The 22,455-nt window shown below is 41.4% G+C and overlaps 1 protein-coding gene across 1 annotated transcript in view; it reads right to left on the bottom strand.

Moving 5' to 3' along the window:
• Positions 1-15,606: 15,606 nt before the first annotated feature.
• The window catches only part of NR5A2 (nuclear receptor subfamily 5 group A member 2), a 135,622-nt gene continuing 128,773 nt past the window's right edge, over positions 15,607-22,455 (bottom strand). Inside the window, exon 8 of the mRNA XM_032422250.1 lies at positions 15,607-18,954. Coding sequence (XP_032278141.1) covers positions 18,707-18,954 — 248 coding nt within the window. The 3' untranslated portion in view covers positions 15,607-18,706. The remainder of the gene's footprint in view (positions 18,955-22,455) is intronic.

A 22,455-nucleotide genomic window follows, 5' to 3' on the forward strand; every position in this document is an offset into this window, starting at 1 on the left:
CTGCAAGTGAGCCCGGGGCCAGCCTGGCTCCTCTGAGATCTGGTCTGTCTTCACGGACCCCTCCTCTGGATGGAGGGAAGTAGAATAGGTTGGCCGTGGTGGTGGCATAATGCCCTGTGCTGGGCCAGCCTGAGCGCCCACTGTTCTCGTCATTTCCATTGGGCTATGCTCCTATATTTCTGTAATGCTTATTTCCTAGCACAGATGGCTGTGTTTTTATAGAGGCTTTCTAAATTGTTTGTTAGCTATTGCCAACTATGCTGTGATTCAGAAAGGAAATGGCTTTCAGGAGTGTGGAAGCCAACCAGTCTAAGCAGGAACTGCCACCTGTGGGAAAACATATGTAAAATTTGCCAATATTTTTGGTGGTAGGAATATGTTCATACTTTGAAAGCACAGACTTGTCTAGGAGTGGATATTTACCCTGTGATGCCTCAAGAACTGTCAGAGCCATGAACAGGGAATAAAAAAGTCCTAGCATTGTGTGATTTGGTACATGTTTCTTGTCTTTGGACCTCAGTTTTCTTCTCTGTAAACTGGGTAGAAGACTACTGCCTCGTGAGTTATTCCGGATTATTATGAGAAGCAGCTCAAATGAACAGATAACATTAATTTATTAGGAGAGGTTAAGATACCTGGCTGATGCAAACTGTTACAACCTTGAGATTTTTTATTATCATTCTCCTTATATACAAAGACTCTAACTGCAACTTGGAATTTTAATGTGGCCTCAGCACAAGGGAACACAGTACACGCTTGGGGGCAGCGCTTGGGTCTTTCCACATTACATTTAATATTAAATATTTAATTAAATATTAAAAATAACTTATTATCGACTTGCCTCTGTCTGATTTCTTAATCAGTGTAATGTTTATTTAGACTTTCTCTCCACAGTCTGAGTCTCACCCTCTTGGATGAAAGCCCAGGGTGGCCAGGCTTTTTGACACGGGGGCCACACAGTGGTTTCTGATTGAGCCTCTGGGCCTCCCCCTCCCGAGGCTGCTCGGGTCTGCGGCAGACAAATTACACCGCCTCAGGATATTGACCGTTTGTCTGCCGGTTCATTTTATTCTCTCCTCTGCGAACAGGGGCCGAATTTGTCTCTCTTTCACTTCCAATTTGGGAGGCAGATGTCAGTCTTGGAAATCGGAATTCTTTGCCCTCATATACGTGCATCCCACCGAAAATTCACAGGAATTCAAATTGTGACGGAGGTGTTCATTCGGTCTCCCCGAAGCACGCACGGTTCGCGGAACCGTGGGCCATCTCGAGCGGACGTGGCTGGGGGCCGCACAGCAGCAAGCCCCACGGGGCCCCACCTGCTGGTACCTGGTCACCCGCAGGGTCACAGCGTGGCTACACAGCATTATGGAAAAGGCAGGCAGCAAGATGTCGTTTTACATCACCTTGAATTTTATTCATCCATTTGGAAGTTGTGATTTTTAGGACAGAGATTATTTTGAATTTTACCCTCACAGTTTTACAGGGTAAATTAATTGTGTTCGCCTAAGAAATTTTGTCTTTGGCGATTAAACTTTTTTTCAAGCACTAGGTAGGTGACTATTTGCAGATCCCTGATATGCTAATTATATTCCATAGCCTTTACTGTGTAAACTACTCAGGCTATCAAGTTCATAGAAACGGATTGTTTGCTTAAAAATGTGGACATTTCAAGTCCCGAGTTAGAAAGAAGCAGCCTGGGTTTCAGTGGTTCTTAGAGCACCTGCCCCCCCCCCCCCCCCCCCCCCCCCCCCCCGCCCATCCCAAGGCTTGAGGCTAGAGCGGTCTCTTCAATATGCAAACCTGATTCTCTTTGAATACCCTTCATCACCTTCAGGCTCCTCCAGCCTTCCGGTCCTCCTGGCGGCCCACCCTCTGCCTCATTTTCCACCCTCCCCCACAGGCACTTGCGTTCCAGTCACGCCGAACAATTTGCAATTACCGAGGGATTTATGAGCTATCAGGGATGTGTCTGCGCCCCTGCACTTCCTTCCATCAGGGACATCTTTCCTCTCTGTGTCCTCTTCCTTCTGTGTATTTCAAGACGAAACTCCCATGTCTCGTCCCCCGCCCCCTCATGCCCCACCCTTCCTCTAGGTCCCCAAAGAGCCTATCACTGCACCCCTGTGTGCTGTAATTGCTTATTTATCTAGTTCCTCCCTATCAGACTGGAAGATTCCTCACAAGTGGGACTGGCTTCCAGCTCTGAACCCCAGCATCTAGTAACTGTGTGATCTTTTACAGGCGACTCAATAAATATTTCTTGAATAAATCATTCCTATCTATTTTCTACACTTGTTCTAAAGTGGTTAATTTACTCTTAGCCTTGTTTCTTAGTTGATAGGTCTCCACTCCCTGAAGTGTGATCCCAGGACAATAGCATCTGCATCCTCCCGCAGCTTGTTAGAAATGCAGAGTGTCAGCCCCATCCCACACCTGAGAATCAGAATCTGCATTTTAGTAAGATCTCCAGGTGACTATTTGCACCTTCGGGTTTGAAAAGCACTGCCAGGGACTACTGACAGTAATGCAATTTTGTGTCTTTTAAAATACGCCTGGAATTTAGATTTTTAACCCTTTATCTGAAACAGTAGTATTCTATTCTAAGCTATTTTGTAAAAAAGTGTTTACTAAAACTGTAATATGCTAAATTTAGGAGTAATTTTTAATGAAAAATATAAATTATCATTGACATTTGATGCAATTGGAGATACAAGAAATTTCTACCTGTAAAAAGGACATGAGATCACACGGATGAGTAAAGTATGACTAATAAACTAAGTTTCCTCATAGGAGGGGCATAAGAAAGACCACTGGTTGGAAAAGGAGGCCCATTCTTTTGCTTAGACTACGTTACCACGTTAACATGTAATTTTCCTAAAGATACATTTATCCACATTTTATAAAAGACTGAGGAAATGCCAGTTGTTCATAACAAGGAATGAGTTAACTTCCTTGCCTCTTTTTTTTTTTTTTTTTTTTTTTAAACCTCACATCCAATCCACCAGCAAATCCTCTAGGCATTACCTTTGGAAGGTATCCAGGCTCTGGCCGTGTCTCACCACTTTTCCCAATACTGCTCTTATTTATTTATTTTTTTTAAAGTAAAGTGGGCTTGAACTCGACCTCTGAGATCAAGAGTCACGTGCTTTACCGACTGAACCAGCTAGGCGCCCCTTCCCAGTACTGTTCTAATCCAAGCCACCTTCATCTCTTGCCCGAATTACTACAAGAGCCTCCTATCGTCTTCCTACCTCCACTCTACCCCCCAACAGTCTGTTCTCCACTCCGTTGTCAGATCATGCCATCCTCTGCCCCAGATCCTCTGATGGCTTCTCATCGCACTCGGAAGGACACTGGAGTCTTCGTCATGGCCTATAAGACCCCTCCATCCTCTCCAGCTTCATCCCTTCTGGCTTACTTGTCCCAGATCTCTTCTGAGCTCCTGCACAGAGGCCTCGGCGGGTTCTCAAGCCCAGCCGGCAACGCTTCTGTCAGGGCCTTTGCCCCTATCCTTTCCACTGCTGGCAGACTTTCCAGACGGCTTGATCCTCTTCGGGTTTCTCGCCCATGGCGGAGTACTTCCCTGACCACATAACTCCCACCTTTCCCACCCACTATCCCTTTCTATCTCCCCATCCTGCTTAGTTTCATCTTGGTCCTTATCACCATTCCCTGACATAGGACATAGTTATCATTTTATCTATTTTTGTCTCTTCCCACTCTGATTCAAACTCCATAAAAGTAAAGGATTTGTTTTGTTCATTGCTATATTCCCTAGTCACTGGAACAGGCTAGCATATAGTAATTGCATAGTAAACACTGGTTGAATGAAGGAATGAATAACGGTGCAAAGAGGGATATCATTGATAAAGATTATTGGGGAATGGCTCAAGTCCATTGTCATTATGTCTGATGGTACCTACACATGCTCAACTCTTTCTTCGTAAAACTGAAAGCCAGAGTTGTTAATAAACTGCAACATTGTCAGATTAAGAGATCTTTCTTTCTGTTCCAATGTTGGTATAATACTCAGAGGACCACATGTTAGAAGCATGAAGAAGAGAGTGCAGAAAGTTCTTTTTTTTTTTTAAGATTTTTTTTTATTTATTTGTGAGAGAGAGAATGAGAGACAGAAAGCATGAGAGGGAGGAGGGTCAGAGGGAGAAGCAGACTCCCTGCTGAGCAGGGAGCCCGATGTGGGACTCGATCCCGGGACTCCAGGATCATGACCTGAGCCGAAGGCAATCGCTTAACCAACTGAGCCACCCAGGCGCCCGAGAGTGCAGAAAGTTCTTAAATAATCATTATTGTTGCTCTCTATTATGACTATATCCTCTGTTTATTCGCTTTCTTTCCCATTTTCCTTTTTAGACTTCGAAGTCTGTGCCACTTTGAACTGATGGGATATTTATTTCAAATGTGAAGGTTTATGAAGTGACCCAGGTATGGTAAGGTACCAAACCATTAGCCTAGACCAGGGATCAGCAAACACTTTCTAAAAGACCAGATGGTAAATATTTCAGGCTTTGCAGGATTTGTTGCAACTACCCAGCCATTATAGAGTGAGAGCAAGCAATACCCAAATTTGTGTGCTTGGGTTGCAACAGAAGTTTACAAAAGCAGGCCTCCTGTATTTGGCTCATAGTGAGCTGACCCCTGGCCCCACCTGAAGTCATAGATTTCTAGACTGTAAGTCCTTAAGGGCAATAATGGTGTCTAACCATTAGGTACAAAAGAATATCTGTTAAATACAGAAATAAATACAGAAGCCCTAAGACAAATCCATCGGTAATTTTATATTGAATAAAGCTGGTCACAGGTGGAGTGCTTGGTGCTTGATTCTTCCACGGTCCAAGGATTTGGGGTTCTGGCACCTGAATGACGAACCTGTAGCCAGGCAAGTGACACTTCATAGCATCACTTCTAAGACGTACCTCTTCACAATTGAACTTCTTTTGAGTCAGGATATGTCTTACAATGATATCAGAAGCATGTTTCCCTTTTAGCGGTACATAAAATAATGGTGTGTCTCACAATTTATGTGTGATGAATTGATATTAAATTTGAAGACATCAGGCATTTCTCACTTGGACTCTCAGGTCAAAGGGTGACCAAAGAACATATTCACTTATGTAAGAACTATGTGGTTTATGATGTAATAAGCACAAGGGCTCATGAAGCTAATAGCATCTGTATCTTAAGTGAAAGGCTATTGCTTGCTTTAACTTTCAAACAATGTGAACATTCATGGTGAATTAATAGACAATAAAAAATCAAGTAGGTTTTCATGTTTTGGGTGGTAATGGCTTTCAGAATCGTTTTCTTTCTTTTTTTTTTTTTTTTTTTAAGATTATATTTGACAGAGAGAGCACAAGCAGAAGGAGAGAGAGGGAGAAGCAGGCTCCCTGCCGAGCAAGGAGCCCGACGTGGGACTCGATCCCAGGACCCCGGGATCATGACCCGGGCCGAAGGCAGCCACTTAACCGACTGAGCCACCCAGGCATCCCCAGAATCGTTTTCTAAGTCAAATTTTCTTTATCCTTGAAAATCAAGAATCTTGGGGCGCCTGGGTGGCTCAGTCGTTAAGCTTCTGCCTTCGGCTCAGGTCATGATCCCAGGGTCTTGGGATCGAGCCCCTGCATCGGGCTCCCTGCTCAGTGGGAAGCCTGCTTCTCCCTCTCCCACTCCCCCTGCTTGTGTTCCCTCTCTCGCTGTGTCTGTCTCTGTCAAATAACTAAAATCTTTTAAAAAAAATCAATCTGTTGACACCGAAATTATCAGTGAAAGGACAATTTTTGATTGTTGGATTCTCTTTGAAAGCAGTTAAAAGAAAAGCAAAGAGAAAGATTTTCATACAAATCAGGATGTGTATTCTTTTTTCAAGGGGAAAGATAGATCATTAGTACTGCTTTTCGAATTGTGTTTTCAAAGATATGTTAATCCTAAGAAAAGCAATTAAATATTTGACTCAGTCCAAGAAATGTTTACTAAGCACCTATTTTGAGTAGGTATTGAGTTAAAAGAAGCTAAAGCTGTGAGCAGGCTTGGGTCCCTGGTGGAGAGCTTGGCCACCCAAAACTTCATGATGGAAGAAATATGGGGCATTCGGTAGACTTTTCATTCCTTTTTAATGCATTAGAGCCATGTGATGGCACATTACACTCCGGGGGACGTGTGTTTTGTTTATGCTGGGAGATTCGTGACTGATCTTTTGTAAGCTTTGTTTTCTCTCTGAGAGCACAGCAATTCACTAGAAAGGAAGTAAGGAGGGAGGAAGGAAAGATCACTGGCTTTGGGCATCTGGGCCGGGGGACCTGGATCACTGCTCTCTTAAACTCCTGACCAGGGGTGGATAAATAACCTATGTATTTACTCTCCTCTGCTCAAGAAAATACATGTCTGAAATTGTCCATGCAAAGATGTAGAGCAAGTTTCAGCAGCCGGGGGACAAAGTACTAGCTGGTTTGGGGAGCGAAGTAACCTGATTTAAGGGTAGCTGGCAACACAGTAGGAAGTGAGGATGGGGGTTGGGGAGAAGTGAGAGCCTTCCTTGCTGCCCTCTCCCTCCCATCACCCTCTGTATCTGGGAGCCTGATGGTTTCTCTGGGATGTCCCCAGAGATACAAGTGGCAGACGTGCTCCTCACCCCATGTTTGCAAAGCCGCCATTGTCTCTTCCCCACGTCCACACTCCTAACCGGGGGCTGAAGGAAGCCTTGAAACCTGTGTCCCTGGAGTCACAGACGCCCGCGTAGACACTGAGGGGATGACAGGAGCCATTTTCCATCCCGGACCCCTCGAGAAATCCCTGACGGAGAGACAGAAGGGGGACAACGTGCCAGTTTTCTGCTGGGAGAGCTCAGAAACCAACACACAGGATTAATAACCAGTATTTTACTAACTGATTACAAGATAAGTAGGCTTTGAGTTTCCCTATTCCCCTGTAATTTTAATGAAGTGTGTTCAAACATAAAAATATCTGTAGTCCCAATTTTTGCCGAAGTCCCTTCCTTAAGATTAAAACAGTGCTTACCCACCGTTGTGCTTTGGATCCTTCCTCGTATCTTCACATCTGTTAGGAGGCTTTGTTGCCTATCAGATTATATTTGGGAAAGTTTTCCGCAGTGCTTCAAAAACAGGAAATTGGCATCTTTGTGGATCATAAATCAAAGTTGGATGGAAACCCCCTTCTTTTGACTTGCATAGTGCCAGCTAAGCTCTTGCTGCACCTCGTGAAAATAAACGCAGGAAGTTCTGAGGATGCTTCTGCAGAGCTAAAAAAAATTACATATATATAAAATCACTTGATATCAACTCCCAACACATTGATACCTTATTTGGCCATAGTTTTCCACAGAATGAGGTAATACAATAACAGCTTTAGTATTAGGAAAAAGAATGACACTTCTTATTATTACCTGGTTGATCCTAGATGACATGTTTTTTCTTTATTCAGTGTAATGGTCTCATCCCACCTCCTTTGTGTTTTTTTTTCACCTCTTTTTTCCCCAATCCCTCCATGTTTTGAGCTAGTACTTTTTGTCCCTTCCAGGCCCTTGTCTTCTGATCTCTGATCTGCCCTGTGACTCTCCCTTGGGTCACTACTTCCCACTTCTCATGTGTCTGTAGCCCCCTATTGCTCAGCCTCTTACACCTTTGTAAGTGGCATCCACATTTCAGTGTTGCCCCTTCCATAAAATTCTCCTCCACTAGTAACATTTCAGGCACCGATATGGCTGGATAAGGTGTCTGCATTGTAGTGTTGAAAATAAACCAGGGGCGCCTGGGTGGCTCAGTCTGTTAAGCGTCTGCCTTCGGCTCGGGTCATGATCCCGGGGTCCTGGGATCGAGTCCCACATCAGGCTCCCTATTCAGCAGGGAGCCTGCTTCTCCCTCTCCCTACTGCTCCCCCTGCTCGTGCTCTCTCTCTCTCTCTGGCAAATAAATAAATAACATCTTTAAAAAAGAAAATAAACCAGATCCTCCTTTGACTTCCCTTTACATTAAAATGAAACAAAGCAAAAGTAAACAAAGAGAAAACAAAGATGAGAAGCAGAAACCACTGAGCTACTTTCATTTTTCTGTTTGGTTATGCCAAAGTGATTATTTTTATTTATTTTGTTTTGTTTTGTTTTGTTTTGTTTTGTTTTATTTTATTTTATTTTATTTTATTTTATTTTATTTTATTTAAGTAGGCACTACACCCAGTGCGGAGCCCAGTGCAGGGCTTGAACTCACCACCCTGACATTGAGACCTGAGCTGAGATCAAGAGTCCAATGCTTGAGCCACCCAGGTGCCTCCCAAAGTGATTATTTTTAAAGATGTGAAATAATCATGTGGTAATGGTGTGTTTCCTTGCCTTTTCTTTATATATCTATTTCACTTGAAGTTGAGAAAAGGGAGATTTATCTCAAAGAGTCAGGCAGCCTGGTGATGAAATGAGGAACTAGAGGCGAAGTTTAACCATCCGTCTCCTCCATGTTTTATTTCATATGAAATACATGGCTCTGTGGTGAAATTCCTGGGCTTTGTGTTCAGATGGAGCTGGGTTGGTGTCCTGGCCCGGCCACTACCAGCTGTGTGACCTTAGGAAACACGCAGAACTTAACCTACAACACCACTCTCCTGCCCACGTTGTAGGGTTGTGGTGTGAATAAAAGGAGACAATTTAACTAATAAGGGCTCAGCACTTTAAAGGGTGCAATCTTTGTTCACTGTCCTTGTCCCTATTTTCATAAATGACACTGGGTGTTGGGTGGGTGGAAGAGTCAGTCCCCCATGTTCTGTGTGTCTGGCCGCCTGTGTCGAGAGAGAATTTCTCTTTCTCCCGCAGGGGGTCCCACCACTTTCAGGCTCCTTTAAGGGAGGTGGGAGGATGAGTGAGCGCGGGCCGGGCATTGCCCAGGGAGCTTGGCTTGAGTCCAGGCCACACAATGCTCACAGGAACATTTGACACTCAAATAATACAAGGCCACAAGGCAGGAGCAGAGGGGAAACAACACCTGTTACAGCAACACTCAGCGGCAACGTAACACGTGTTTCCACACTTATTTATAGCAGCTCATTCTCCCTCCACAGCAGAGAGCTTTGTCTAGTCTCAATTTGTTTCTGGGGAAAATCCTTGGGACAAGTTTTTTTTTTGTTTTTGGGGAGGGGGGAAGGGAAGGGCAGATGGAGAGGGAGAGGGAGAACCTTAAGAAGGCTCCACACATGGAACTAGAGGGTATTATGCTAAGTCAGTCAGAGAAAAACAATTATTGTATGATTTCACTCATATGTGAATTTAAGAAACAAAACAGAGGAGCATAGGGGAAGAGAGGGAAAAATAAAACAAGACGAAATCAGAGAGGGAGACAAACCATAAGAGACTCTTGATCATAGGAAACAAACTGAGGGTTGCTGGAGGGGAGGAGGGTGGGGGGATGGGATGGAGGTAACTGGGTGATGTGATGAGCACTGGGTGTTATATGCAATGGATGAATAACTGAACTCTAACTCTGAAACTAATAATACACTGTTAATTAATTGAAGTTAAGTTAAAAAATAATAATAATTAAAAAAAAAAAAGGAAGAAGGCTCTTTTTTTAAAAATTCCATTTAGCTAACAAGATTTTTTTTTTTAATAGTGAATACTTCTGTAACTGGGCCTATGACAGTACAGTGTGAGTAGAAATGACAAGCACAGAATGTTTTCATAGACATTATTGCTATGGATTCACACAGTCCTCCAAAATGAATGCGCATAGGATGTTTTTCAAATAATTTTGTGATAAAACAAATAGGGAAACTTCTAGTCAAACGGGGGTATGAGAAAATTAGGGTAGCTCTTAAAGTTACAACATGGTCAGGACTAATAACTGGGCAAGGGGTGGTGATTATGATGATGTTTTCTGTCAAGATGGTGTACAAATAGAAGTTGTCACCCCAAATTCTCATTTATGTGAGACTCGAAGAATTTTGGGGTTGAGGATGTTCCCAAGGCATTGGGCAATCGATACCTATTTTAGCCGTCCGTGGTTAGAACCAAGCTTATTCAGGCTCTTACTGAGGCAAAGAAAAATTTTGTGATTTTGGGGCCATAATTTAAAAAAATGTGTTTGCCACCATTGTTTCTTTTGAATTCTAAAGAGAATGCTCATTTAATGAGATAAATGTTGGGCCTGCAGGATGCCTTGGTTTGTGCTTTCAGGAAGGCCCTATAGCTAAGTGGTTAAAAGCTTGGGGTTTGGACTCAGAACTGTTTGAACCCTTGCTCTATCACTTATTTGCTTTAGGACTTTGGGCAAGTTATTTAACTTCCGTAAGTTTCAGTTCCTTTAGTCCTAGGTAGGATTGTCTTGAGGATTAAATGAAATCATTTTTGTATATTAGGGTCAATGTTAAGCTTTTGAAACAAAGAGACCTGAAAATACAGTGGCTTAAACAAGAGCAGTTTGTTCCTCTCTTACCTAAGTCTAGTCAGTGGGCACTACTCATTAGGTCACCGAGAGACCCAGGTACTTCCACCTTTTCGCTCCTCAGTCCCCTAGGCGTCAGGATTGTTGCCACACCCGGGGTTCAGCGAGGGAAGGGGTTAAGAGCCGAAGTCCAGGTAAAGTTGGAGAAAACTGAGAAGTTGCTCTTATCATTTCTGCTCACAGCTCATTGTCACTGACCAATCTTACTCACACGGTCACACCTGGCTACAAAAAAGGTGGAATATGTAGCCTTTAAGTGGTAGCCAAGTGTCCAGGGTAAAGGGGAGGATGGATTTTGGGGAGACAAGATAGCTATCAAGTCTGTCATACTTTGTAGCACATAAATAGAGGCTGCTGTTTTCATGAATTATTTCTAGTATGTGTTCGTTATTTTTTTTTTTAAAGATTATTTATTTATCTGAGAGAGAAAGCGTGCACATATGTGCAAGCGAGGGGGCGGGGAGGGGCAGAGGGCGAGGGAGAGAGAGGGAGAGAAGCAGACTCCCTGCTGAGTGTGGAGCCCTGAGGCGGGGCTCAATCTCACAACCGTGAGATCATGACCTGAGCCAAAATCAAGATTCGGAGGCTTAACCGAGTGAGCCACCCAGGCGCCCCTAGTATGTGTTCTTTAAATGCATTTCCTTAACTAGATCATTGCCTGGAACACAGTAGAGGCTCAACTAATATTTTTCAGGTGAGAAATCCTGGATTAATAAACAAATTGTTGGGAGGGGGTGGAAGGATGGGGTAACTGGGTGATGGACATTAAGGAGGGCACAGGATGTAATGAGCACTGGGTGTTATGTAAGACTGATGAATCACTGACCTCTACCTCTGAAACTAATAATACAGCATATGTTAATTAATTGAATTTACATAAAAATAAACAAATTGTTTTTTCCTTCAGTTAAGATATTTTTATGGACGTCCTGGGTTTTTCTAGTGTAACCTCTTTAATTTGCTCTCTTTTGTCAGATGGTAGGGAGAGCTGTAAGGATGGGCGGGGACAGCAAGTACCAGCAACTACGTGAGGATTACCTCATTGAGCCAAAGGGCATCTTGCCCCTCACAGTGGAGGTGTCTGCAGGGCAAACCAGCAGTTTTGGATGCGTGGCTAGAACTTTTCAAAAAGCAGACACTTTCTTTTTCAGAGCATTAACTGCTGCCTGATGTAAGGGATGAGCTGGTCTAACATGTTTGGCAGGCTGTGATTTCTCTCTTGCGTCATACATAAACATCAAAATGAGCTTTGTAAATTCAGCTCTTAGACATTTAGGTCTCTGGAGTTGGCTGGATCTTTCCTGTCAGTATCTCATCATGCTAGCAGACTTCAAAGACACAAGCACATTTTTTTCCTGGAGGGAAGGAGTGAGGAAGAAGATCCTTCCTGAAGGTTTGGACCCGTCTGTTTGGATGGTCATGCTGGAATCTTGGACTGTCCGTTCTGGAGGGCCGTTAACGGTGACCGGCCATCCGCTGCAGGAATCATGTCCCCAACACTGTCGTCAACCCCAGCTTTAGGTGGAACAGTTTCTGCGAAATCACCAGCCTCTAGGAAGTTGGTTTCATTTTTGGAAAGCTTTGATTGTAGACATTTCTTTCCTTCACATCGTGCCGAACTCTCTCTCTCCGTGGTATCTACCAATTTTACTACCACCAGTTTCCGCTCCCTGGTGCCGCAAAGCACCTTTCCTCTCCCTTCTGCAGCTCTTTCTTCAGATGGTGTGCCAAGATGCTGAGCGCCGTGTATCCATAAAGTAATGCCATTCTCACTGCCTAGTTCTCTGGATTAACCCCATGCTCAGGATGGGAGTCGGGATGCCGTCACACATGGGAGCCATCCCTGAAGGAAACGCAAAATTCATTTGTGATACTGAGTTTGGAGTGGGTGAGCATGCTGGGTGAGCACTAGATGATCTCAGCCTTGGCCCCACTAAAATGTCCAAAGTCAAGGAGACTGGGGAGCACTGTCCTTATCCTTCTGTGAAGGTCATTTGCTGTGCTTGTTCTAGTCACCAGCCCTGGGCCAGTGGCTTAGAGTGGTTCCAGGCCCTGCCCGTGCCCTATGCTCACGGGGGCAACTCAGGCAGGGAAACACAATGAGACCAGAGTACGATTCACATCAGAGGCTGAGGGGCCTAGAAATGGGATCTTTTGACTTTGGTGGGGGGGCTTGTATGGGATGGGGGCAGCTAGGAAGATTTCTCCAAGTCTAGTCTCAGTTTGGTGAGCCACTGGGGAACGTGCCTAGAAGTTCAGAGGCAGGAAAGAGCAGGATATGTTCAGGGTGGCAAGTAGCTCAGTGTGGTTGGTATGTTTTGGGGAGTGGAGTCTGGGAAGGCAGGCGGATGCTGTCTAAAAGGTCTGAGGTGTGAGGTCAAGGGGGGCAGGTTGGAACTTTTTCCTGAAGATATTAAGCGTCACAGGACTGGAATCGAAGGAGTGACATGGTCAGCTCTGGGGTAGGAAGACGCGTTGGCAGCTGTAGGGAGTGAGGCTTGGAGTGGGCTGAGATTGATGGCAGATCAGCCCAGAGGTTATTGAATAATTTTAGCCAAGAAATGCTAAGGGCCTGATCTAAAGCTGCAGGGAAGGAGAGGAGAGATTTGAGAGAGTTATGGAAAGTAACGGGCAGGATTTGGATACCGAGGTAATGGGGGGGGGGAGGGGTGCATGAGGAATAGCAGGGGTGGCCTAAGGTTGAGGGGAATCTGGAGGGGCTTCAATTCTTGTGGCTAAAGTGCTGGAAGCTCTGGCCCGGTCAGAGCTCACTGGGCTCGCTTCTTCCTGAGAGGTGGGGCCGACAGAGGTGGCCAAGGACAGGGGGCTGCTGTTTGATCAGGTGAGACAGGAGAGTCGTGGCCTGCGGTCCATAAAGTTCAAGAATTAGATGCAAATCAGGTATCAACATATTGTCTCCTTTTAGCCCTTTCTGACTGATGTGGTCCTGAGCAGTTTCAGATCTAGTGTCCCAGGGAATCTGGCCTGGCATCCGTAATACCTCCTGGGCAGCCTGGGGTCTGAAAGACATTGGCCTCAGCTCAGGAGTGGAGTGTGGAGGGTCCAGCTTGCTCCAGTCTAGTGGTTTCTTGGTTGTTTAGTGTCAAACTCATATTGGGGACACTCAGTGATTAGTCTAATTACACGTCTTTTTGCCTCTTTTTTCTCTTTTCTAGCAACAATTACACATGCAATGTTTCATAGATCGGTTCTTAAGTTTTTCTACAAACCACAACTACTGCCTGGTATCAGCCACCAAATTATTAATTCCTAAACTAACACGAAACAAATGCCTCTGTGAGGCAGTTAAAGTATTGCAAGAATATTTATTTTGAGTGACTAAACTATACACTTCCTGTTCAGTGTTAAGGAAAATTGGTCTTTATTATTCCAGGGAAATGTCAAGATCGCTAAGTATCGTAGCATTTTGACCTGTGTTATGTTGAGCAAACTCTCCACATGTTTCTCATAAAAATATACATCAGAGATGGTTTCAAACTGAATGTCAAACTTAGTTAAAGGTACAAACCTCTTCAAAGTTATTGTGAATATCAAATGGAACAATCAAATGCACATCAGCGTGAGCCACTTTTTTCTTAGGGGCTCGATCATGCCGATGGATTTAGCAACTTTGTGTCATTCTAGGTGATGGAGTGAGGCTTCTGCTCTCATCAGAATGACCTCTGTGGAGGCTGGGTTGGGCTTTGGAGAATCTCCCTCTCCACCAAATTTTTAAAAAGTGTGTATAGGGCGCCTGGGTGGCTCAGTTGGTTAAGCGACTGCCTTCGGCTCAGGTCATGATCTTGGAGTCCCGGGATCGAGTCCCACATCGGGCTCCCTGCTCGGCAGGGAGTCTGCTTCTCCCTCTGACCCTCCTCCCTCTCATGCTCTCTGTCTCTCATTGTCTCTCTCGCAAATAAATAAAATCTTAAAAAAAAAAAAAAAAAAAAAATTGTCTTTAAAAAAAAAAAAAATAAAAAGTGTGTATAATCACTTATAAAAACATTTTAAAAATTGATGTTCTATACCTTGCTGGACTTCTGTGATGATTACCTGGGTTATACGTATGTAAGAATGTATCTAGCTGTATACTTTTCTCTAAGTTATAGTTCAATTAAATATGAATACGTATTTTCATATTCCATGGAATGTCAGCAAGAATTTTTTTTTTTTTAACAAAGTTCTTCCTGTTAAGAGGTTGACAAGGGAGATGCGTTTTGTAGGCCACTATTTAGTTGCTTAAAAATCTTAGTTCCGTAATCTACTAGACCCTAAGTGCGGCATTTTGAATTGATTCCTTGGTATCTTTTTGAAGGACCCAAAGTAAAATCAGTGCCTTCTTGGCAAAGAGATGACAACTCCTGCCTCTTTGGGGGAGGCAGGGGCGGGGGCGAAAGGAGATAGCTTTCCCCGCATCACAATGTTCCATAAGCATACTGTTTTGTGGCTCTTGCCTTATTTTGTAATAGAGGTAAATATTAATTTCCAAAACAGATTTTGTACGTATTTCCTTGCTTTAAACATCTCCAAAGGCTCAATGGTACCGAGAAAGGCTAATTTCGAGGACATAGACATGATACTGTTTAGGGTTAAACTCCAGAAAACGTAAAAGGCTTTTAGGCTTCTAAGTTATTGATATTTGTATACTTAGCAGTGATTTGATGCCTGATTTTATCTAATTTCTTTTCGAAGCAAATCCTAGGTGTCGCCCTGGTTTAGAGACAGTGGGGAGCCGAACTGCCTGGGCTCCTTCACCGGCTAGTTTCTCACTCTGAGCAAGAAACTTTAAGAGGAACCTAATAATACCAAATGGAGTTGTTCTGAAGATCACTTGAATTAACAAGGCACTTGGTAAAGTTATTAGGGCACAGGGTAGACAAAAAGTTAAAGACACTTTAAGATTTTGCTGCCAATCAGTTATAACAGTAAATAATATAAAATGCTTTATTTCATGTGGAGAGATAGGATGCACAGATCATTTAATGCTTCGAGGATCCAACTAAGGATAAGACTACTCTAGATAATACCTAGAGAGGGGAAAGTTATCTATTTGTGTGGAAATCTTTTGATTCCATTCCTAGTCAGGTATCTTAATTCCTTAGAAGCTTTAGTATCTAACAGAACGAGGACAGCATAAAAACTTTTAAAAAATTATCAGGCTGGGCATATCAATATTTATTGAAATACTGAAAAAAAAAAATCCATTTTGTCGAGAAATTCCTGGCAAGAACTGACATGACAATATGTATTTCACTGATACAGTAAGAAAACGCCAACAAGTAACCGACTTCACACTCTAAACATTGCATGGATTCAGGTCCCAGGTAGCTGCAGATCTGTAATACGAATGTTCACACATTACAGACTGTCTGTTTACAAACATAGACCAACTATAATAAGCCACGCTAAGCCAAAAATGTTTATATTTGAGTCTGCTTTTACTAATAAATCCTGTAATTGATAAGGCAGTTGCTAAGGAAATGTCTTGTGACAGACTGGTTAACAATGAGCACTAGAGAAATTTCATTTGCCAACTTTGGATGGGCCACAGATGTTCGCTGTGGTGCATTCTTGTTTATCAACTTCTGTTCTTGATGTCAGCAGGAGTGTGGATGTAACTCTCCGTGTTGCCCATCTTTCTAACTATACTTAGGATGGAATTTGCTAGGTTAACAACATACCAGTAATTGACATTTCTTAGGTTTAATTTTCAGTGGAGAGTACTACTGTATTATTTAAAATAAGAAAACACGGACTTTCAGAATCAATGTATTTAGGGTTTTTTTTTTTTTTTTTTTTTTGCAGTGTTAAAGACCCTCCAATTAACTATCCCACCAATCTCATAATTGCCACCACCCATGTTCCACATGCAGGATGCAACCATTTCAGTAACTGTTAACAACACCCATTCCTCCCCACATGTCTTCTAGCCAACTTGGTTTTTAAGTGGGGAGGGTAAGGATGCTGTCAGTCTATTTAATGCTTGGGACATTGACTCTGATCAGCTGTTTTTCATTGTCCTTTGAGCTGTGATGACAGGTGACTGAGACTGCATGAGAAGCTGTGGACACTCAGCTTAGCAAATGTGTACCCTTCATGTGGACGAATATTAGAGGTGATTAAAAAAATAATAAAATAATCCTTTTTGTACGCACAGAAGTAGTAACTAATATCTTTGGTATACAACTTACAATGCTTGTAAAGGAAACCAGGGAAGACTCTACCCTCGTTAAATTTACTTGAAAACAGAGGAAACTACAAGTCACATAATTTACAATAGATATTAAATAAACTACAGTAAGAATTATGAAGATTTACAGACATTTAATCAAGTGAATGATTTTAATTCATTAAGACCCTTCTCTGTCCCTGAACTATGTTCCGCTAACTTGAAGACATGCTACAGTAAACACATATATTTGGTTTCTTCAGTCTTGGCTATATCTTATACAAAGGTGAAACCAAGGAACAATAAATTAGCATCATAATTGTCTACAGTTGAAACTATGATATACAATATAAATAAACTATTCAAAAGCCTGAAACATTTATGAAAAAATTAAGGGACTAGGAGATACTTTTAGTTTTTACAGTTTTTACAAGTGATTGTGCCGCTGATAATCTCAAAAAAATCAAAGTCTAAATGAGATTCCCGTTGTTGATTTTAGTGTCTCACGACATACAATAATTAAGTACTGTTAAAAATAATTACCAATCAGAAAAATAACATTAAGGAAATTACTGCTTTAGCTATTTTGTAATATCACAGTTTCCCCCCCTCCCCCCACAGGACCTAAAGAATGTAAACACTATCTTTTATTTGACTTGAAAGTATTAATACTTTATTTTAGACAAATGTTGATCCACATCTGCACACAGCTACCTCTCAGAATTGTGAAATAAGGCAAGACTTCCATACCTGTGGCATTACATGTCAATAATACTGCTATCGTTGTTTGGAGAGTTTGTTTTGCAATTCTTTGTCCTTCAATATTTGTTCTAGAGCAGACTTTGGTCTATGACTCAGAAAGGTCAGTATCACTCTCTTCCTTTCCCTTTTGGGGAAGATTGGAATTGCTTTAGTATCTTTCCAGTCCATATGTAGGAATCACTGTTGCTGTTCTATGTTTAGGGGATGTTCAACTGCAACAAGCCGGAGACTTGAGGCAATTTATTAGCTCACCTTTTTCTTTCTTTTTGCATAGCTTAACATGCTTCGGTTTTATTTTAAACTACTTAGCACTGTGACTATTTGACATCCCAGTAAAATATGTTTCAGGTTTTATTTTCAAATGAACTACAAACTCGGATGGTTCAAAAAGACGAATGTACCCCAACAAGCCTTTTGGCAAGAAATTTTTATGAAATCCGACAACGCCAAAGCCACATTTCAGTAACAATAGCAGAAATAAGGTCTAGCTTGCTTTAGCTATGGAGCATTTGCTTTAAATTTGTAGTCCTTTCCCTTAATATTAATTAATGCTTATATAAGATCAGAAGAGGGATACTGTCTGCTTTTTTTTTTTTTTAACATGAACACATGACAAAACAAACCAGAACATATTTCAAATGGCAAGCTAACATATTGTAGACTGTTCTTATTAGCTGTTTGCAGGTCTAAGACACAGACATTCAAAATTAGGCTTTTCATGATTTGGTGGAGCTACTAGTGGGTGTGGCTGAGCACAAGTCCGTAAGGACAGATTCCGTGATCATAGGACAGAAGGTGCTGGGTCCTTGAAAGGAAGAGGGAAGGGCTATTACAGGTGCAGCCGATGGATTTTTTGAGTTGTTTTAGTTCAGCTTTACCATGGAGGCATTCTGTAAGCTCAAATCCCCTGCTGTATAAGCCTAATTAATAACACAGATCAGTTCCTAAATTTCTTCACAGCGGAGATCAGTTTAAATATACAAGAATTGTTCTGTCCATTTTCATTCCGATATGGGGTTGGTATCCATCTGTGAGTTCAATCCACTCCGTTACAATGTCTTTTATATGGAATCCTTTGGGGATGTGAAGCCTTTGATTCACAGTTTGCAATACAAATACCCTGATACATCATTTATTTGCTATTAAGTATTTGATTATTATGCCTTTTTAAACTCAATATCTTTAAACCAAGTTTTTAATTAGTGTTGCTTGGAGCAGTTCAGAGTATTTTTTTTTTTTCTTTTCTTCCTGTTCTTCTTTTTTCCCCCCACCAATCTCTTTTTGTTTTGAAAGCAGAGCTTTTAGGGGTTGGAACCTAAGCTCTTTTTGCATGCAACATTTCAATAAGGAGGTTATTATAGGGCACATCCCCATTCAGGTGCTTATAGTAGAGGTATTCTTCAGCCTGCATGCTGATGGCCCGGATTTCGGGTAGTCGAAGAAGTAGCTGCCCGAATTTCTCTGTTTGCTGTGGGTAGTTGCACATAGTATAGTCCAGCAGGGCGGCATTGACTTGTTCCTGGACACCTTCTACCAGCTGGAAGTTCTCAAGGTTTTTAACATCTGGATTTAAAAAACAAAAACAAAAACAAAACCATGATATTTTAATGGAATTTTAATTCCTGTTTACTACAGCAGTGTGTTCAATTAATGGATGTATTTCCTCCTGACATAAAGCATACTTTATATGCTGCTGAATATTCAGTAAGCCCCACTCACCAAGCTTCCTGGGAAAAGGATCACAAAAGAGCTTTAGAAGAATGTCTTGTTGAAATTCTGCATATACCTCAAATCAATTAGACACCAATGGATTTTGAGCAAGGTCAACTCTTTTCATATCTTACAAAAGGAAAGGTTTGAGGATTCCTAAAGTAGAGGGATCATAATATATTGCCAGCAAATGAGTCCCTAGAGAAAGACCGATCTTAACCCAGTATATTACACAATTCACATAATTCTGTATTAATTTTTCTGACCCAAGGTGAAATCTGTGTCCAGGGTATGATGTAGTTAATTCTAATAAAAAGTGACAGGGTTCTTGTTTCTGTTTGACATTTTCTAAATGATTCTGAAAGCCTTTGACTTGTCTAGCCTATGCTAATGAACCATCTGGTACACTCCAGTGACTGGCAACAGAATATTCGCTACTGAGAACTCTCTAAAATACATATCTCAGTGACTAATGATCTTTATCAAATGAAAGCCTTGTCCTTTAGGCAGAATACGCTCCAGGATGGCCAGTGCCCTTTAACCTGAATGTGGTTTGAAAGTCTGATACTTTACTTTCCCATTTTTTTTTTTTCCCTGGTCCTGGGTCACTCATACGGAGAAGATGGACATGGACAATTCATGCAGCCTAACTCCTGGTGATCATCCAGTTGTTTTAAGGCATCTGCCCTAGAGGTCCTTATAAATATTGAATAAGGGAGAAAGAGAGAGTCAAAAAAAGACAGACTGACATACAAATACATACACAGACAATGAACAGGGGAAAATGGTGATGTTGGAATTTCTCTTCTGGAATTTATTTACGTTAACTACAACTTTTATATAATGTGTATATAGAAGTCTCTGGAAAAAAATATATAGATATGTGTGTTTACATACATCCATGCTAAGAAAGTAAACAGATGCAGCACCCCTCCAGCCCTGTTTTATTTTCTAATTTTCAAAAATAAATAAGAATGATTCAGAAGAAAACCACATAATACTATGATTAAAAGGTTAAATGTACTAAACTCAGTTACTAGTTACCATAGTAACTCATACCCAATACTTCTGGCGCTGAACTTGGCTGTTAAACTTAGCGTGTACATATGTGCACGTCCATTTTGGTATCTCTAAATCCTCTTAAAATAAGGTTACTTACTTGCCTTGGGGGGGTGGGAGATAGGCAGAATGGGTGAAGCGGTGTGTGAAATACAGGCTGCGAGTTATGGAATGACTAAGTCACAGGAATAAAGGGCGCAGCGTAGGAAATATGGTCAGTGATTCTGTACTCGTGTTGTGACAGATGGCAGCTACGCTTGGGGTGGGCCCAGCCTAACATACAGAGAAGTTCGATCACTATGTTGTGTACCTGAAACCAATGAAATGCTGCGTGTCAACTCTACTCAAATAAAAAGTAAAAACAAACAAAAACAAAACAAAACAAAAAACAAAAAAAGGTTACCTTACATTTGCTGTTTAAATGTGTCTGGGATGATTTTAGTGTTTGTATTTTGAGCCATAACTTCACATTAAACATGCTTACCCCTCCTCATCCTCCAAGTCTCTGCCCCAAATTAAAAACAGTGAGGAATAAGTACTGAAATAGGTACATAGTGTGAGCACCAGATACCACATGTATTTCAAAGTGAGATGGGAGAATAAAAAAAATTGATTATTTATTAGTGAGATGTACCAACAGACAAATGCTACACTATTAGGCGCTGTGTCTTCTTATGGCATTGAAACTCGTAGGCAAGTTGTTGCCTACCTGACATTTTATGTATGTCCTACTTTACAGTTAATAAAGCATTTCCATCTGATTTAAAATATTTTAAAAATGTTCTTAAATTATTATTATTTTTTAAAGATTTTATTTATTTATTTGACAGAGAGAGACACAGTGAGAGAGGGAACACAAGCAGGGGGAGTGGGAGAGGGAAGAGCAGGCTTCCCGTGGAGCAGGGAGCCCGACGCGGGGCTCGATCCCAGGACCCTGGGATCATGACCTGAGCCGAAGGCAGATGCTTAAGGACTGAGCCACCCAGGTACCCCAAAAATGATCTTAAATTATTTAAAAAGACTGATATGTTTAGTTACATTTGGTTCAAAATTATAAAATGTCAACAATTAGAAATATCATTGATATGCTCTAGCTGGGTTCGGGACAGAAGAATTTACACTCGTGTTAGCTTTGTCCGCTGCAGTGCATATTCTCCTTTCAAGGGCTCACACTCTGGTGATGTGTGTGGGTCCTTCATAAAGGATCATGGCAGAGAGCGAATATCATTTAAAAATAGTTCAATTTTTGGCAAATTTCTCAGTGCTTTTTCTTTTTACCTTCATCCAACTGAGAGGAGACAGAATTCACCTTTCTCTTTTACATACGACTAGGAAGTTGAAAAAGAAAACAAGCCACTTTCAGTGTTATGGTGATCTAAACACAATTATAGAAAAACAACTGAAATGGAGTATTATTTTATGCTACAATGAAAGATATTCTCACAAGCAAGGAAATCTAACAAGAGTCATAGAGTTAATAGGGAGGATGTAAGAATTTGCACAGTATAAAAATGTAAGATAAATAAAAGTCTTAGAAAGTTGTTCTTGAAACTTTCTTTTTTTTTGATAAATGTATTTTTTGAGACCTAGGTTCTACCTTCTGTGATAAATTATGCCACTCTGTTAAGAAAAAAAAAATCTATTAAAAAACACAAAACAAAAAGAATAGATCATTAGTCCTGGTTTATGTGTTTAGTATTATCACAGAATGATCATTTAAGGTCTCCAGATTAGCATGTGCTGGATAATTTCTATAAATACTGATCCAAACTGGTACCTTTGTTCCAAAAGTTTAAAAATATATGCCATTTTCCTTCTGAAGGAAAATATACAGGTTTCCCATACTATGGCCATATCTGTAATTTTTCTCTAAAGTCCATCAGAGTTGAATTCATATGACTGAATTTATTTTCCCATTAAGCCATTTCTAAGAATTTCTCATTAAGTCTAACAAAACTTATGCTGCTAATTGCCCCAAAGGTACTTACTGAATGTCTATTTTGTTTCTATGTCTACAGAGACAATTTATAATTTGGCATCAATGATCCTGATATTTAAGCTATGTAAGGTTAAAAAAAAAAAAAAGAAAGAACAAGATTTTTATGGAATTACTCTCATTTACTGACCAAGTAGTTCCTGGATCATTGCTCTGCCGGTTGATTCTACTCTCAGCTAGCAATTCCTCTCACAGCGTTTTGCATTGCTTTAGTAACCATCCGTTTCCCTAGTAGACGGTAAGCATCTTGGCGTGAGGACTCTGTATTAGTCAAAGCATCTCCAGAGAATTCTCCAATT

The sequence above is a fragment of the Phoca vitulina genome, unplaced genomic scaffold, assembly GCF_004348235.1.
Source record: "Phoca vitulina isolate PV1807 unplaced genomic scaffold, GSC_HSeal_1.0 scaffold26, whole genome shotgun sequence".
NCBI lineage: Eukaryota > Metazoa > Chordata > Mammalia > Carnivora > Phocidae > Phoca > Phoca vitulina.